The sequence below is a fragment of the Triturus cristatus genome, chromosome 12, assembly GCF_964204655.1.
Source record: "Triturus cristatus chromosome 12, aTriCri1.1, whole genome shotgun sequence".
NCBI classification, from domain to species: Eukaryota; Metazoa; Chordata; class Amphibia; order Caudata; family Salamandridae; genus Triturus; species Triturus cristatus.
Window position 1 is genome coordinate 578,245,330 of NC_140595.1, and position 19,026 is coordinate 578,264,355.

Genomic DNA, 19,026 nt, shown 5'->3' on the forward strand with positions numbered 1-19,026 from the left:
GATAGGTCTGATCCCTGAGGGACACCCAGGGTGACCACAGAGGGTTGCGAGGGTGAATTCTTCATCTTGATTCTTTGTGTTCTGTTATTTAAGAAGGAGAACCATTGCAACACTGTGCCCGAGAGGCCCATCCTTCGTTCCAATAGGGACAAAAGGTTGTCATGCTTGACCGTATCGAAGGCGGAGGACAGGTCAAGAAGTATCATTAGGCATGACTCGTTTTCGGTCAAGCATTTTTAGTATGTCGTCCATAATGTGTGTGAGTGCGGATTCTGTGCTGTGACCATGGCGGAAGCCAGATTGGTGACTGTCTAAGAGGTTGTAATTCTCAATATGGTTGCATAATTGAATTTGTACACATTTCTCCAACAGTTTTGCCAAAGTGGGGATGTTGGATATAGGGCGGTAGTTGTTGAGATCAGATGGTGTGGTGTGACCTGCCCTACTTTAAGACAGTCCGAATGGCGCCTTGTCTCAGGGAGGTGTTTACAATTTTTACCCATAGCGGTAGGATAGTAGTTTTTAACATTTTGAACAGGGCAGGAGGCAGGGGGTCAGAGAAATGATTGGAGGGGTTGATTGCTTGAAGAGTGTTATCAATTATTTGTTGAGAGATTGGCGAGAAGGTGTGCCATGATGCATTGTTTTTTGTGACTTCCCCTGGTGTAATAAAATGGACTTTGAGTAGAGCGCCACATTTAATATCTTGGGCCATAGATTGTGGTAGCACCTTCTTGGATTGAATGTCTAGCTCGATGGTCTTAGTCTTTTCACTGAAAAAATTGGCAAGCACATCACAGGTAGGTGTGGCCTGGTCATTTAGTTCCCTAGAGTTAGTCGTATTGCAGGATTGTTGCTTGACGATTTCAAAGAGGTTTTTTTCGCCGGTTGATTGCTTGGTTCAGCTGGGTTCTGAAGAAGTCTACCTTTGCCTTCAGAATCTGTCTATTGTATGAGTTCCTTAACCTTCTAAGGTGATCAAGGTTATCAGTGGTAGGGGCAGATTTCCATAGACGCTCTGCAACTCTTAGGTGGCGTCGCTCCGAGTTCAGGGTCTCATTGAAACAAGGTTTGGAAATTTTGGAGGAGTCGTTTTTTTCTTGGAGGGGCGCTGTACAGTCCAGGATTTCGAGTAAAGTGGAATTGTAGAAGGTTGTGAGGTCATGTACATCAGTCATGTCCATCATGTGGGTCAGGGCAGAGTTGTATTGGTTCACCAAGGTGATGGGGTCGATGTTTTGTAAGTTCCTTCTCCACTGTCTTGTTTTTGAGGGTTTATACGCCAACTTATAAAGGGCAGAGGTGTGCGAAAATGATACCTTGACAGCGGACACAACTGCTCCCCGTAAGATATCCTAGCATGACAAGGTCTTGGTAACAAGAGTCGGCTGCGTCTTAAAGAACAGGTTTAAAAGGAAATAAAGGGGTTAGACTCCTGGAAATGATTTCATGTTTCTTTTACCCTGCAGTCTATAATAGATGCTGTTAAATGTTTCAGATGGCTGGAATATGCACATATTGATGATGTAAATATGACATATGGTTTGTTTTGTTTGAATGTTTTAAATGCCAATAAAGAAGATTTATTTAAAAAAATTAGAATCATGATCGTAGGTGAGGAGAGGCAATACATTCAAAGTCAACATACATCAGTTTATGCCACAGTTCCAGGGGAGGCAATCCAATGCTTAAATGTGTGCATCACAGGAACTGCAGATAGTTGGGATAACTTTTGGTTGAGGTCGTTGCACTCGGGCTGGGGATCTCAGGGTGGATAGAGGTTGACAGTGGGGGAACTGCACTCGTTGGAATTTGAGTGAAGTCCGATACAAGAAACAAACTGGGTGGACACCAATATGCATACAGTTTACTGGCACCTATGTGTACAATGTTAGTTGTCTTGGAATGTAAGAGTCCTGAATAACCACATATGTACAGCATTAATACAAATGTAAATATTGTAGAGATAATTAACCGATGTCTGGGAACCAAAGAGCAGTGAGGAGAAGGCATACTCATTCTACTTCTCGCTGCATAATTCCATGTCCCACATTGAATACTGGATATCCACGTCAGAAACCCTCTCCTGGAGAACTGATATCTGTCGGACCACTCCCCAGTATTTTTAGTCTGAAGATACTCACTGTTAGACCCCATAGCACCAATTGGAGTTTTCCACTGGATGCACTATTAGATGCAGTATTCCGCAGCGAGATCCACTCTGCTATCATTTATTACTTTGAAATAAACACCGGGTTGTTGTCCACCTAGGCAACACTATGGGAGGATTTCAAAGCCTTTATGCAGGGAATAATTACACCAAACAACCCGGAATTCCTAAAGATATAAAGAATAAGCACACATATCTTGAACAAAAGATATAAGTGACCGAAAAACAGTACACAATTTGAAATGGAAAAAATAGCTGACAGCAATCTATCAGGTTACAGAGTTTTGGGAGAGTGCAATCAAAGAGGTGTTCCTGCTAGGTAAACATCACCTTGTTAAGAAACAAGGAGAAGGGGAAAGACTGGGTAGGATACAGCATGGCTAATAAACAGAGAAATTCAACCCCTCCAAAACACCATTAGAAAACTGCGAAATTCTTTTGGCATGGACATCAGAGAGAGTCAAGACAGTCTTAATAAATTTGTAGAATACTATACCCAATTATATGAAACATGTGAATGGCCTTATTGAACAATACCTAGCCATGACATGACTTAAAAAGCCATCACAGCGAAACACTATGTATCCCACTAATGCCGGAGAAAATACTAGCGCCCACAGATGGCCTGGCAAGCTCCAGGCACAGGCCTATCACTCAAATTTAAAAAAAACTAAGATCTGCTAGCATTACACCTACTGGCCCTATACGCTGAAGCTTTGGAAAAAGGCACACTTGCGCAAGCCCTGAATGAGGCTTTACAGTGTTGCCAAAAACCCAATGAAGACACTACGCAATGCTTGTCCTATAGACTGTTGTCCTTACTGAACCTACATAATAAATATTATCTAAAGCAATAACCACCAGACTGACACCCCTCATCGATGGCATAACCCATGCAGACCAGTGAGGATTTGTACAAGTTAGGTCCACATCAAACAACTTGCAAACTTTATTTGCATTTCTGCATCAACTGAACCCTGAATTGAAGGCAGTGGTGGCCTTTTTGGATGTTGCAAAAGCCTCAGATGTTTTAGAATAGTCTTTTCTCCAGATTACGCTCCAAAATGTGGGGCTGGGATCCTACATGTGGAGATTGACCTCCTTGTTATACTCTGCCCTATAGCCACGGCTAGCATAAACCGGCCTTATCGCAGATACATTTAACATTGACAGGAGAACCAGACAGGGGAGTTTCCGTTCACTTATGCTATACATTATAGCCATGAAGGATCTGGCCTGCTGGTTAAGAGAAAAGCACATGGCAGGGGGGATGACCTTCGGGTTTGACCATCTTAATATCAATGTAAACAGATGACATTTTACTATTCGTGAAAAACCCGGAAGAATCCCCAATCATACCAGAAATAATAACATTTGCCATTAAGACTAAACTCTATGTAACGATTAATGGAAGAAAAATTGGTTACAGTCTCAACCAAGAAAATCCGGATATTACAGATGGGTCACCTTTTGGAACCTTAGGAAATGGGCGTTCCACACTCCAGACCCTTATAAGGCAGACACCACTATTACACCACTACATAAATTCACCTTCAACCGCTTGAAGCACACTGTGAGAGAAAGTGTACTTTATTTCCTAAAAGAGCCATCAAAAATTCCAGACCCTGGACTAAATAATAGTGTCCCTCTGTATCTGCAGATGGATACCCAGGTTATACAACTTGGTACGCGATGCCTAATACAGTAATCAAGACAAGGACTGATTGGGAAGTTGATCTACGGGCATGATATATGATAAATGTTGGCATACATCCTGAGGAGAAATAGTGCTTATAAAAATGAATTCCAGGCACAAATTACTACCTTTTAAATACCTTCACTAGGTTTATCATGCACCGGACAAACAAAATAATGCACAACACACCACATCAATACATGTAGCATGGCTTTGCCCATGGGTTAGCCTAAATTAGGACCAGGTATTTGAGGAGTTAATGCAAACGATAGACTGTGCCCTGGACAGGCCATAATGCACCATTGCTTGGGTATGTTGACCCTGCCCCAAAGTCAGTGAGAAGATTTGTGGCGATAGCCCTACAGATCATGAAATGCAGACTAGAGATGACGTGATTCAGAGGTCCAGGTCTTAAGCACTGGATGAAAGATATGGTAACGTGCAACAACAGAGCCAAAACATATGTCAACATACAACATCCTAAGGCAAGACCTAAATACTCCTGGCACCCCCTGCAGTCAAATCATATTGCTGAAACAAGTGTGGCAGACAGATTAGTGGAGAGGGATGCAATGGAGGACATATGCTGGTACAGACCTAACAGCTACAGGGGTGGGGAAATCGTATCGCCCGACGCCCGAAGCAAGTAGATTTTTATAATGGGCAAGAAGATTTATTGTCTATTTTGCCCGACGGACAAGTAGACATTAAATCACTAAAGATATTTGAGCTGTGGGCACTCCGGGGCTCACAGCCAATTAGAAATGCAGTCAGAAAGCTTGGAGGCCATTGACTGGCTGTAAGCACATGACTGTACTCTATCTAGCCAGTGATTGGCGGGGGAGTCTTGCGCTAAACGTCAGTGTTCTGGCGCGGATTCCGTCACTGGTGCAGCCCACCTGCTCTAGGAACCCAGCTGCCGAACGTGCAAGGGCAGGCCCTGAGACAGGTCACAGCGCTGTGGGCCGAGTGGTCTCTCTGCCGTGGATTGCTGCGTGGCTCGATCGCCCTGTCCCGTGGGATCCGTCCAAGGCAGGTCACTGATCTTTGGTGCGCTGCTGCGCACTTCCTGGAGTCAGGAGCAACAAGTCGGCGTCTCACTGTATGCCTCCCCAGCAGGTGAGTCCGTCTGATAATGGGTTTTGCAGCGGCCGGTCGGTCCGAGCTTTAAGAAAATATTATTAACTGTGATTCTGCATGCAGTGGTCTGGATTCAGTGAGCGTGGGGGCAGGGTTAAATGTGTGGGATGTTAACAATTTACAATAAGGCGGGAACCTCTCCTTTTGCAATCTAGCAATGGAACCAGTATATCGTGAAAACACGAGGAAAGGAAGTTTACAATAGACATTGACCTTTACTTTGTCTCTGCTTTTATGGACGAGGTCGCATTTGGGGGCACGAAGCAAACGATAATACTTTAAACACTTACAGAAAATGAAGCCTTGAAAGATTATTGCGTGCGCTGTTAATAGAAACATTTTTTAAATTGTATTGTTTTCCTGCTGTTAAACAAATCAAGCTAAAGTCGAATAAAGGAAACGCCACATAATGCAGAAGGCAGAAAGTATCTTCGTAATCTAGGCAATGCTATGTGTGCAGCGTATTTCACACTGTTCACTGAGATGTGGGCCTCTCTTGGCGTCTGAAACATTGCACTGTCCACATTTTTGCCCAAGATGAGATCTCCTTTACCAATACCCTCCCCCATAGTCTTTTTTGCCTTTTCCTTTTTCCGTTACCTCCCCCTCGGCTCCACCGCTTCTAGCTTAATTAGTGCCCACACTTTATCTTTCAATCTTGCCAGTGCTGCAGAGGAAATGCCTCACGTCCGTGTCAATTTTTATAGGCGTAATCCTGTCAAAAAACGGGGTTTTCTCCACATTTAGGGCTCATTTCTGTTAGCCTGTACCTTTATTTGGTTGCATTTCTCGTCTCCTGTACCTACTGTAAACAGCCCTCACCATGCACAGTTCTCTAGCAGTTTGTGCTAAATTAGCAAAGCCATTGTAATGAAGCAGTAGGGAAGGCCTAATTTATGCGTCAGGGAAGGTCTAAATTACGCAGCAGGGTTGACTAAATTATGTGGCCACAAAAAATTAGAATTATGTAGCATAATGCAGCAAATTTTCGTTGATAGTATTACTTCATTATTTTGACATCTGTACACCTTAACACTATATAAATGTTTTGCCTCATTACTTTAAGATTAAGACCCAAATACAGCAATAGCAGTCACTACTTCTGATGGGCTTTTCACTGTGTGGCAGGACATGTTACCCCCTTTTTAGTAACTTGATCTGTTTGAGCTAGTATCAACATTCAAATATGCAGTTTAGGCAGCATGTGTTGAATTATATGGCACATTATGTGGAAAACTCCTCAGCTGTAGAATCTCATAATTAGAGTGGCTCTGTATATATTAATCACACGGGAGCTGTCACCAGTGGGGGACCATATTTCATTTGGAACGATATTAAATGGCAAAACTTGCAGAAGCGCGCTCAATATAAAGCAGAAATTATCAAAATATAAATTTGTATAAATTATATAAATCATGTTCCAACCTCAGAATTTTATGCAGCCGCTGTAGTGATGCATTTTTGTTGCACAGTTACGTCAGCAGTAAAAACGAGCCCATACCATATCTAAGGAAAAGTGGCTCTTCCGCCTGTGTGAATATTCGTCCTATGTAGACATAAAGGTTTGTTTTTCTTTCACTACATGATTTGCCAATGGGTGTTTTCCTATGTGCCTGTCTTTGTGCCTTCTTTATGCATGTGCCCATTTTCAAATATCCAAGTTAGTATCATCCCTTGGACCCTCATGATGCTCAGCTTCTGAAATAAAGAAACTGATTGCACAAGTTGCTGCAACGTTAAAACCGTTTTTCACCAGGCTTCCCAATGCTCGTATATCAGCTTCCTGCAACAGAATTATAGGATTTCCCAGAAGATAACGCACACATTTCGGTGGGCAGTGGGGAGCTGGGGACACTGGAAAGAGAGAGACTTGGATTTTAAAGAAAAAACTGAGTACTTTACAAATCTCAGTGAGACAAACTTGCACATCTATTGCTGATCTGCACTCCTTCATGTTAGGGAAGCTTACTCTGCTGGTGCCATTACTAACCAGTACTGTGCACAAGAGAACCCTGTACTGCTACTGCCAGTGTTGCATGTGCTCTGTGTGGTTGAAGAATGTGGAGATGTAGCAATGAGTGTACAATAATATAATCACACCACACCTGCCCAGGAGTGTAAAAGCAGAGATTGATTTAACTGCCCATTACTTTCTCTTGTGTATTCGTACTTGTGGATACTGCTTCAGTGAACTAAAAACCTCTGCTATGTGATTTTTGCTGCCCCATGAACAGTTCATAAACTCTGCCGAGAAGTGGTTATTCCCATCCACACATTTATCAGAGCATGATTTGAAACTGGACAGCTATGAGTTGGCCCTAGGACTGAGAACACCCTTTTGCCCTACAGGTTCATATTCCGGCACATTCTATGCCAAATACGCTCCAAGAAATGTAGTCCATTACCAGCCTGCACTCTGCCTTTAGGTACTATTTCTCTAAATTTGAAAATTTGTCACATGCATACTGGTTACTAATTGAGTGCAGTGCACACTGACACATCTGCACACATGCTGTACATCCAGCCCGTACAACAGTTGAATTTAAGGGTGTATGACCATGCACTGCACAATTGGACTTGCATTTGAAGTATACTTTCCACAGTATATTGCACTGATTCCCGTGCAGGTTCTCTCCGTGCAGACCCACCTCACTTATTTATGGAATAGGTGGGGCAAGCAGATATTTTCCCAGGACAAGTAGATTTGTGTAACATTTTGTCCATTGGCCAAGTAGATTTTTGTAAAATTTCCACACCCCTGAGCTAGTAGACAACAGAGGGTGCAGCCTTGAAGCCCACATGCAAGCAGCTTATGGGAGAACATGAGGAATGGGAATGTGTTGAGCAATAATGGGAAATGACTAGCAACCCTCCCCACCCCCAGAGACATATGTACGCAAATGTGGATCAGAGAAAAGACACATACAGGCTTTGGAATGGATCCAACCAGCCTAGTCTGGCCATGCTCTGTGGTGCACAAGTATGCAAGCCAACACCAACATTGGATACGTGAATACACAAACTTTGGTGCAGAAAGATAATGTGAAGTGCGGTATATCTAAGTAACGCCAAATTCTACCCTCTACTGTCCCCCAAAAGATTGTGCATTGTTGGTTTGTATGTTGCTTTTTCTGTTTTATATGATAGGAAACAATTAAACTGATTAAGAAAAAATATATATCTCTCTACACATATTCCAATCATTGTCTTAAGTTATTTGCTCATAGTAACGCACTTTCGGAATCCATATGACTGCATAACGTATCATAGAATACCAAATTTAGGAAATGAAAGTAAACGCATTAGACCTACCTTAATACTGGAAAACCACAGATCGTTTTCATGTAGAGTTGAAACATAAAAGTAAGTAAAAAGTCCAGCTGAAATAGCAGCAATTCCACCAAATATCAAAGACAAGATCTCCTTTAGCACAAACCCTGTGGAGACATCTACAATGAGAATGACCGTAAGTATTAGATGGCAAACAATGGTGATGCTAGATTTAAGAACATTAAATCTGGAAAGCTCAAACATAAAGCATGTACATGTCTGATAAAAAGGCACATATATGTTTATCTCAGCAGTGAAGAACCACGAAAGATGTATATATTACGCGTTTTGTGCTTTCACTGAACAAAATGCAATGATATAAAAATTCACATTTGACAGGGAATGAAATATGGGATTCACTTTACAGTAGCCTGTAAAATACATATTTCGTAATAATAGGGATAGCCCCATACCACTCTATAGAGCTTTAACACTGTCAGGTCTACAAGGAATATGCGGCAAGTAGCACCACATTACGTCACAAAGTTATTTAAAATATGCTGCAAAACGTGCAAGGCATGCGTCACATTTTCGGACAGTATTTTGATCCATTTCAGACAGAAACAAACTTGTGGGTGAAATATGATTCAGTCCTTTTAAAAGTGAATGTCATGTGATTTCCTGCGCACATTACCGGCACGGAGAAAGAAAGTCTTCGCCAAAACGCATCTGGCTGATGAAATAAATTGATCTTCTACTAACCCGTGAGTGCTACGTTCCTCTGGGATCGGTTTATACATGAATGCATGGTTTGACCACTATAACGACGGAGGCGGCACCCGCTCTATGGTGTTCGGCAGTCAGAAGGCTATGGGATGTGTAAAAACTGCCAGAATGGCCGCAGGCCAGGGAGAGTGAAGTGCCTGCCGAAATGGGACTTTACTGAAGGTAAAGACACGTGCTACCAAGTTAGTGTCTTCAGGATGATACACTGAAAGGCATTAGTGGTAACGAGGGGTGCAGTGTGTAGCGGAAGTAAGGAAAATTACTCCTGCGGAGAAATCAAGCCGGCATCTTATAATTGGACTGTCCGTGTGGCCATTGTCCATTATGGTTTGAAAACCTACTTAAGGGAAGGTGTGCTCAAAATGTCGTCATCGGGGCTCGTTTTTTAATTTTTTTAATCTGTTAGGTTTTTCTATAACAGCGTCAAAAAGGAAAGAAAAAAGAACGAAGTACAGACATTTCACAGTGGCATTCGGAACCTGAGTACATTACATATATATTATCTTAGAGATCTTTACATACACGAAGGGGGGCACACATTTCAAGCTATTGTGCAGTTTTTTTGTTTTTTTACGGAGTTTAATACAGCGAAAACTTGACCAGAAGGTTTCGGGTATCAGAGCGAGGAGTCGTCTGAGCCAGCGCGCATGCGCTTCTCTGCGAGGCTTCTAGTTAGGACTTTAAACTCAGACCACACTGTCGTGCGTGTGCTTTTTTTTTTTCCATCACCCGCTACTGGCCTCTGTGTGCGTCTTTCTAAGAAAGACAGCACGCAATTGGCCAAAGGCGAGTGCATGTCCCGCCTTCTCCCTCCCCTGGCCTTGGGAGCTCGGGAGCGAGCAGCGGCCCCACACTGTGCCTGCTGCATAACTTAAATTCTTTTGTGCGCGCCCCAACGAGCACCACTCACGGGCTTTTTATAAAATTCCTTTTAGCGCGCACACCACTCCCGGGCTTGTTTTTGCTTCACACCGCCTACCGTTAAAAGCAGAGAAGGGGAAAACTGTCCTCTATTTTCATGGATCTTTTCGTTCCTCTTTTCTTAGGGGCGAAAAAAAAGACAGACCTCTTGTTTTATGCAGAGTGACGTCTTAAGAACTTCGAGCAAAGTGCTTGGGTCTGTAGCAAAGGACAACTAGTCCAAGCCCCGCCGGACAGCATTTCATGGAGGAAATTAAAAAGAAAAATAGCAGAGAGAGCGTCTCTGGCCTTTTCCTCATTTGCACATTTTTTAAAATTTTCCTTTCGCTTTTGTTTCCCCTCTATTAGTCTTTGCTGTTACATTCTCAACCGCTGCAAAGTTTGCCGGTGATGTATGTAAAGTGATGTTGTGTTGACGTTATTGCCTTGCGTCAGAAAGGAAAACTTAAAAGTGAATATAGAATGTTGTGCCAGCAAGCCAAGATCCTGCCCGAAGCACGCAACCCCCATTTCATGCACTACCTCACTTTATTCTTTACACTGTGCATTTTTTTTTAACTAATATGGATTTAAAAATGCTGACCTATTTAAGCCATGTGTGTTTCACATGAGTTACTCCTGCCCCCAACCCCTTAAAGGGAGATCACCTTTCACAACTTTACATGAAAAGTGTGCATGTTGACAACTTGGGGCGATGTAAGGTTCTTTTTTATGACCTAGATGCCAGAGGTGATAAACATCCAACCTGAGCCCTCTGTGTTTCTGTTTCTCCTGTAAAGGAGACGGCCCCTATGCAAATGCAGATGAGTGCACTCTGCCCCAGAGGGACCCGCGGCTCTCTGCAAAGACTGCATGATGGGAGGCACTTCCTTCCAGTACCCGCATCACTGTGCATTATGTGGCAAAAAAGTCAAACTCCCCCGTTGGTGCTCACACCCATCATCTGCCCTGATTCCGCCATTGCAGACAGTTAGAAGTGGACTTTTTATCCACTGGCCTAGCAAAGAACTGTTGCACTGTGAATTAATTTTAAAAGTAAAAACACCCAGACTCAAATCCAGGATTTAACTTGTATCCTAAGAAGGCATTATTGTTATTTAGTTATAAAGTTATCTTTATGCATTTGTTAAGTACTAATTTACGGCTCAAATTATTGTTTGAAATCTCGTTGATATTAATACAAGGACAAATCAAATTGATAGACACTTGTGGGTCTCGGTTTTCCCAAATTGTGGGACATAGGGGAGGAAACCCATGAGATGGTGTTATTATCCTTCTAGGCCTTTCTTGATGGGTAATTGGTGCTGTGTAATACGAGCTGTTTTATGGCCTGTGTATCTAGAGGACTGTTTCACCTGGGGAAAGTTGGAGACAGCATTGTGTAATGCAGTGTTTGACCTTGTTATTATTATTTTGCTACAGTATCTTAAATGCTTATTGATGACTATGAAAAATGAAAACAGCAATTCTGAGTTTCTTGATATGTGGAAACGTTTATGGGTTCAGTTAACTTTTGTACATGCCTATAGACGTCGAGTTCTACTTCACGCTGCTTTTTGTGACTGTCTCTCTATACTTTATGCCGTTTTTGTGTAGCAAACCATGTTGCTTTCTTCACATCTTGGTGTTGTACGTTCTCGGGCACACTTCTATCCTTGATTGTGAGTGTTTCCAAGAGGTGTAGCGGTCTCTGTAAGAGAGGCTGTCAACCAAAGTGGTGTATATTACTGCATCATCCACCTTGAATTTATTCCAGTATACCCAGGCCCACTGGAATTATGCGACAGGGGAGAACTAAATTATGTGGCAATAAAATGCAAATTACATTATTTTGAGCTATTGACATTGTAAATGGCAATTCCTTTAAAAAAATTAAAAGGCATTGTTATTTACAATATCAAAAGCAACACCTATTGCATTGCATAGCGCGGTGTCTGTGAAGACGGTGCCGCACTTATTAAAGTTACTACAAAAAAAAAAGTGTCTTGGGGGCAGAGAGCATTGGCATAGCCAATAGGTCTTGCTTTTGGGACCCTATACGTTTTTAGGTATGCTGCACAATATTCTTGGTGCAACATCAACTGTTGTATGGCTAAACACTTATACGGTCCCAAAGGTGAGACCTATTGGCTATGCCAATGCTGGTTTTTGTTAGGCACAGGGAGATTAAGTCATTTGCCCAAAATCACAGGCGGTTGCGCTCCCTTGCAGAGACTAGAACCCGGTTCCCCTGATTTGAGGTGGACCGCCTTTAAGCCATTAAGCCAACTCCTCTCCTCTAGTTTTACCACAATGCGAACGCAGGCTAGGACTCTTGACTGCCGCCCTTTCCAGGATCGCTCGGCGTAGACCGTACACAGCTCCTCAGCATAGAGCTCTACACATTCCTTGCAGTGACATGTCTATGAGCCACTGTGTTAGCTTTGGTACAAAACCTTGTCCCCAAACCAAGGATATTCTCATTTTTGCAAGCTAAAGTGCAACAGCTACAATTTTCTGTGTGATGCCTGAAGCGGTTTAGAATATCCCTGTGGGCACAGTTGTGGTCTGTGGGGGACGGTTTCTGATCTCATGTTAGTGAGGCTCCCTGTTACCTCCGCCAAATACTGGTTGCATTTGGGACATGACCACGCCAGGTGAAGCAAATCCGCCTCCCCAACACCACATCTACTGCAGTTCGCATCTGGCTGCAAACCTTGTCAGAATAGTTTGACCAGGGTGTAGTATGTTTGCTGAAGGTACATGCAGTGTACTATGTGGAGATGACAGTTTGGGGTAAGCTTGCCAGTAAGTGTGCAACAGTAGCTGTCTATGACCCTGTTCCACCTATCTAGGCCATCATTCCAGCCCTTGCCCTGTCCAGGGGTGCAGCACTGTACAGTGTGGTAATGAGTTGTTTTCGAGTGGTGGTGGTGAGTAATGCCCGGAGGGATCCCAGGGTTTTTGGCTCTGTAGGGAATGACGCAAAAAGTTGTTTCATAGCACCCGTAGGCGGGCATTTGTGAATTTCAGGAGGGGGGGTTTGGGGTTGTCCGGCTGTGAAGTCATCTATGTGATAAAGGACCCCTCAGGAAATGCGTCTCGCAAAGTTGTGCAGCTGGCATCCATTAATAATGCTAACGTGCCTGCGTCGTGTGTAACCGATAGGTCCGGATGGCATGCAAGTGGGAGCGTTGGTGCATATAGCAGCGTTTTTTGAGGCCTGGTGCCCAACTTTTACCAAGCCAGGGTCGTGCACTTGACTGTGTTGATCTCAGAGGAGGAGATGCGGGAACTACTTTGAAGTAGGAGGGCCGACACCGGGAGAGGGTGTGCATCATCGGCCTCAATCGCTACTTGTGGTATGCATGTAGTCATGAGGGTGATACTAATAGTGTGAGAAGTGTGCTTGGGGACATAGGTAGTAAAGGTGAATGTCTGGGGCTCTGAAAACCCCTTAGGCATATGCAAGAGTGAGCGTCTGCCATGGACCCAAGGTTGCCTGCCAGCCCAAACTAATGTTATCATGTGTGATCGTATGGTGTTCAGCAGGTGTGTGGGCAGCACAATCAGGATATTTACAAATAAATAAAGAAACCTGGAGAGGAAGACCATCTTTAGGAGGGCTATCCTATCTGCGAGTGACAGGTAGAGAACTTGATCCATATGGCGACTTGTTCTTCAAGCTGTACTACTGCCAGTCTATAGTTCTCTAGGATGACCATGTCTGGATCTCTCTGCACCCAGACTCCCAGGTTGACTGGGTTTTCACTCAAGTCTAGAGGGAACTCAATTGGAAACGGTTGTGTTGCTGGAGTTAGCGGTATAATAACCGACTTTGTCCAATTGATGCACAGTCCCACATAGTACTCGAAGCAGACATACTCTAATCAGAGCAGCTAGGTGAGTGACAGGGTGTCAGACACACAGTACCACGTCGTCCGCATATATAGAGATGTTAAATCCACCCAAGCCTAAATCTCAGTCGATTCTTTGTGTTTCTTACGAATTTTGCTTGCTAAGGGCTCCAGTGTTAGGATAAACAGTAGTGGAGACAGTGGGCATCCCTGTCGTGTGCCCATGCCTATGCTCAATGGGGATGTAACTGTGCCATTTATTTTGATACGCGCACTTGGTTCAGTATATCGCAACCTTATCCATTTTGTGAATGTTTGGGGGACACCCATGCGCTGCAATACCCTAAAGAGGAAGGCCCACTCTATAGTGTCAAAAGCTTTGGCCGCGTCAAGCAACACTGCCACAGCTGACATTGAGGGTTTCAATTGGTGAAAAAGGGCGAATATAGTACAGAGGTTATGTGTTGTCGATCTAGCTGGTGTGAACCCGGATTGGTCTGGTAATATTAATGCGTGTAATAGCGTCTGTCGGCTAATAGCCAGAATCTTAGCTAGTATTTTAGCATCGGTATTTATCAAGGAAAGGGGTCTATAGGAGCCACATTTCTCTGGAGACTTATCCGGCTTGAGCAGTGAAATGAGCAAGTCCTCTCTCAATGAAGAGGATAGTAGAACTTTAGTGTACGCTTCGGAATACATTTCATGCAGATACGGTGCCAGAAGATCACTAAATGCTTTGTAAAATTCTCCGGTAAGTCCATTTGTTCCCGGAGCTTTGCCATTAGGTAACAAACAATTTGCCTCTTGGATCTCTTCAGGAGTGATGGGCTGTGTTGGATATTCCCACTGACCCAGGGATAGCCAAGCTAGTGCTATATCGTCCAGATATTCTGTGATTTCCAGTGCCGTAGCGGTCGCGAGCTGCAAATACAGTTCAGTGTAGAACACCTGGAAAGTTTGTGTAATGGAGGGGGTGTCGTAGTGTAATCTCCCCAGGGTGTCCATTATCTGTACTATATATGTGGGTGCCGAAAGTTTTCTAAGTTTATTGGCAAGGTTGTGGCCAGGTCGACCTCCTTCGCTGTAGGCTCTCGCCTCCTGGTGCTGGTTCAAACATTTAATCTCCCGGTTAGCTATTTCCGGAATGCCGAAATTTTTTCCCTAATGTCTGCCAGAATCTTTTGTGTTGGTGTCTCCTCATACGGTCTCTCTAAGCCTTGAATATCCTGTTCCAACCTTTACAGTTGCTGACGTATGTCCCTCAGTATGCCACCTTGTTTGCTGAAGCAGACTCCTCTTATAGTGACATTAAATGCCTCCCACAATTTAACTGTGCCCTAGTGCCATCACAGGGAATCTCCAGCTAAAGCTCCTCTGCGCACAAGTGGGTTCGCCAGTATTCGCTTTACCGGAGCATGGTCTGAGAGTGTCTTGGGCATATGGCACAAGTCTCTCATCCATGCATTTAGCTTAGGGATTGCCAACCAGTAGTCTAATCTTGACCACGTCATGTGTCGGTGATGAGAATGTTCCTTCCCTCCCACTGGGGTTGCGCGCTCTCCAGAGATCCAGCAGTCCGCTGTCATCATACTGTCCCAGACTATACGTGAGGCCTGTTTCCTGGGACAGTTAGAGTTCCCTGACCTGTCCAGGGCCGGGTCAAGACATATGTTCAGGTCCCCACCCCATATAATGACAGAGGGGGGTAAGAAGTGTAGTTTGGACCATATCTGGATGAAGAACTCCGGGTCATCTGTCTTAGGACCGTAGGTATTTACTATGGTTATTAAGATATCGCACCGTTTACCATGTACAATGATGTTCCTGCCTTGCATGTTTATTTTCAGGTGCGTAATTAGAAAAGGGGTCCCTTTCTTTACCAACAATAGTACTCCTCTAGAGTACGAGGAGGCCACTTATCGATGCCCATCTTGTACCTACCCTATTTTCTGTCTGTTTAGTAAGATGTGTTTCTTCTAAAAGTGTGATCTGTATAAAGTGCCCATCTAGGTACGCTTGTACTTGCCAAATCTTATGAGGATTATTTAAATGCTGTACATTCCATGTGATGAGTGATATCTGATTTGATAACATATTCCCGGTCACTTTGGCAGTGTTATCTCCTGTTGTAATGTGTAGTTCCCCAAGAGTGTCCTGTGCCTGTTCCTGATAGCCTCATTCATGATCACTGTGTGTTCAGTACATAACCCCGCATCTGCCCAACTCCCACCCCCCTCCCACTTCAGCATCCCAATCATGCTAAAGACATCCCTTATATTGAACATTCTCAGTAGTACAAACAAAACCATCAGTAACCAGGCCCGTAGTCCTCGGGCTAACAGTAACTGGGCGAACATTTGGGGATTACCCATTGTGGGTCAGCTAGAGTTCCTTCAAACTTCCCGGTGTAAGAGAGGTGGCCAAGAAGGTTTATGATGATCGATGACAGACAGATTCCACCGAACGGGGGATAAAGGGTGTAGTATGATGGCTTCCCATCGAGTTCCACCAGTATATAGAGGGAGGTTAGTAGAATATACATGCAGATTCACCCGGCCTTCTTCGGGTAAGCTTATCTTACCGCTCCATTTGAAGTCCGCTAAGCAGGGTGACAGAGGAGGCAAGAGCTCACTCACCAAGCATTCCACCGGCCACGCCCCCCTTCCCCCAATCTTTCCCCCAAGCAAGTGGTATGTCGAAACCGCATTTAACCCCTTGGGCTTGCTGGCCGCTGATACGGACATATTTTGGTCGCCGTCACTTTGTGGTGGGTGCCTCGTCGTTCTCACCATGGTCCTGCTTCTGTGCTGTTAACTTTTTCCACATAGTCCATTGCCAACTTGGTCAACGTGTAGATCTCAGAGCTGCCGCGAAGTTCTATTTGTAGTCTAGATGGGTACAGAGTGGCGTAGGGGATCTTCGCCAGTTGAAGCTTTTTCTTTATTGGGAGGGAGTCCTTTTGCGCCTCCTGGACACTTGCTGTAAAGTCGGGCAAGGTCACGGAGTTTCCTTGATATGCAATGTCGTGCCTCTCTCTGGCCATTTTCAGAACCGTATACCGGTTCCTGTAGTTCAATAGTTTTGACACAACAGTGCGATGGGGGTCCGCGGTGGTGGCCTGGCCATAAGAGATCTGGGTGCCCGCTCCACAACCAGCACATGTGAAAAGCCATCAGCCTCAAAGACGTCCGTCAACAACGTTTCGGCATAGGTTGCCATCTGGTTTGTGGACTCCAGGACCCCCAGGATGCGTACATTGTTGGTTCAGGAGCAGGCTTCTAAGTCTTCATTTTTGGCTTGTATGACAGCCAGTACTTTTTCCATATTGAGACATTTGGTACTCACAGAGCGTATGTCATCTTCTGTAGAGGATATACAGGGTTTGGCTCCATTTAGGCGTGTCGTGTGTTTCTCCAGTGTCGCAGTGAGGTCGTCCATCCAGGTGTTCAGTGTGTCGATATTTAAATCTATTGATTTCAGGCTCTGCTGCATAACTTGCAGCGTAGCATCTAGCTCTGATGTTTCACCGGGGGAACTGCATCACTCCTATCCTCCGGCGGATTGTGCCTGTCCTCCCCGGTCCTATTTAAAACATTTTTTTACTCAGTCGGGATTGGGTTCTGTCCATCTTCCCCATATATCCTGAGGCTATCACCACGTGGGGGCTAGGTGTGTCGCGTGTCTTCGCTACCAGGTGGAACCACTGGTTAATGAAACACCCCGTTCAGATGCTCAATACGTGTCCACAAGTGTGGGCCTATTCCCTCCTTTGGCCCAAGCAGCACTCCACCAGCAGTCGCGGGCAGCTCTTAGTGTCTCTCTGGCCATCATTCAAGTCTGTGCCTCATTAATAGAGAGTCCGTGCCCCTAGGATCTTCATTGCCAGGGCAGGAGTCACAGTGATCTTCAGTCCGCCCGCCCTTCTATGAGCAGTCGCAGCGAAGAACTGCCTCTATGATGGTACGTCAGGTCGCAGGGGGGTGTCGGTGCTCTGCCCGTTCCCATGCCTCCTGCCGGCCTCTTGAGCGTGTCAAAATCGCGCCAGCCTCTCTCGATTAAGGATTCACTCGGCTGGGCAAGGGGGCCATTGGGGGGCTTCCCCGATGTCGCCCACCCGATCCGCACTACACCACACCGAGGCTGCGGCCTACCTTCTATCAGCAATCATCTGCCGGAGGCCGCCTCACTGCAGCTGCCAGGAGCAGTCTCATCGCAGCTGCCCGATCCGGCCTCACCTCCGCTCCGCTCCGCCGTGTCTCTTCCCTGTCTATGCTGTGGCCTTGTGATGTGTTCACATCCAAAGGGAGATAACCTCTAGGCCTCCTCCGTCAGCAGAGCTTGACCCACTCCTTGTCTCCGTTTGTCAAAGGGGAGCATAATCCCGTCTCACAGCCAGTTTCAAATCAGCTCCAACCGGGCTGTTGCCCCCAGCAAATTCTCCCGCGTCGGGGGCTGATATGCCATTTGCGTCGCCATCGTCCGTGCGTAGCTGCACTCGCTGCAGTCTTGTTCGCATTATCGCCGCTCACTAGGCCTCAGTCGCCAGCAACCACATCTGCAATCTTTGTCCGACCCCCTCTGGCGCACTGCAGTTCGATCACTCCTGTTTTACAAATCAAGGTCAATATTGGAATCGATGTGCAGGATAATTGGAGGATTCTGAACTTGGCCTGCAGAGCTGCATTACAGTGCGGCCATCTTGCAGTGGGCTCTCTAGCGACCCCAGTCATCAAGACTAGATGTGAACTGTTCTTCACATACACGGCGTCATGCTGGCTTTAAAGTTCGTGGAGGCAGGGTAGTTTGTTTCTGCCATCCATGATTAATTATTCAATGGGATTGCTTCATTCCTTTTAAAAGTAAGGTGATTTCCTGCGCACTTACTGCCATGGAGAAAGGCAGTCCTTGCCGAAACGCGTCTGGCTAATGAAATGAATTGTGCTTCTACTTACCCATGAGTGCTCCGTTCCTTTGGGGTGGCACGGGGGAGATAATACACACACACACACACATATATATATATTATATATAAATATATTTCTTTTCATCTATTTCTCTAATGGTTTCAATGTGACATATTGGTAGCATTTGCTTTAGTGGAAGAAAGATACACGCATTTCAGCCTCACCAGGCTTGTTCACATAAAGAGGCCATTACTTTGTGTTTTATTTAAAACAAAACATCACCTATTTGTGTGACATCAACAG

General features: G+C 44.8%; 1 protein-coding gene across 3 annotated transcripts in view; it reads right to left on the reverse strand.

Annotated features, from left to right (window-relative positions):
• Positions 1–19,026, reverse strand: part of DPY19L3 (dpy-19 like C-mannosyltransferase 3) — a 428,279-nt gene that overhangs the window by 307,736 nt on the left and 101,517 nt on the right. For 2 of the 3 annotated variants that reach the window (XM_085637855.1, XM_085637857.1), the window contains exon 3: positions 8,319–8,455. In XM_085637855.1, coding sequence (XP_085493981.1) covers positions 8,319–8,455 — 137 coding nt within the window. The remainder of the gene's footprint in view (positions 1–8,318; positions 8,456–19,026) is intronic. The other variant, XM_085637856.1, reaches the window with a different exon arrangement.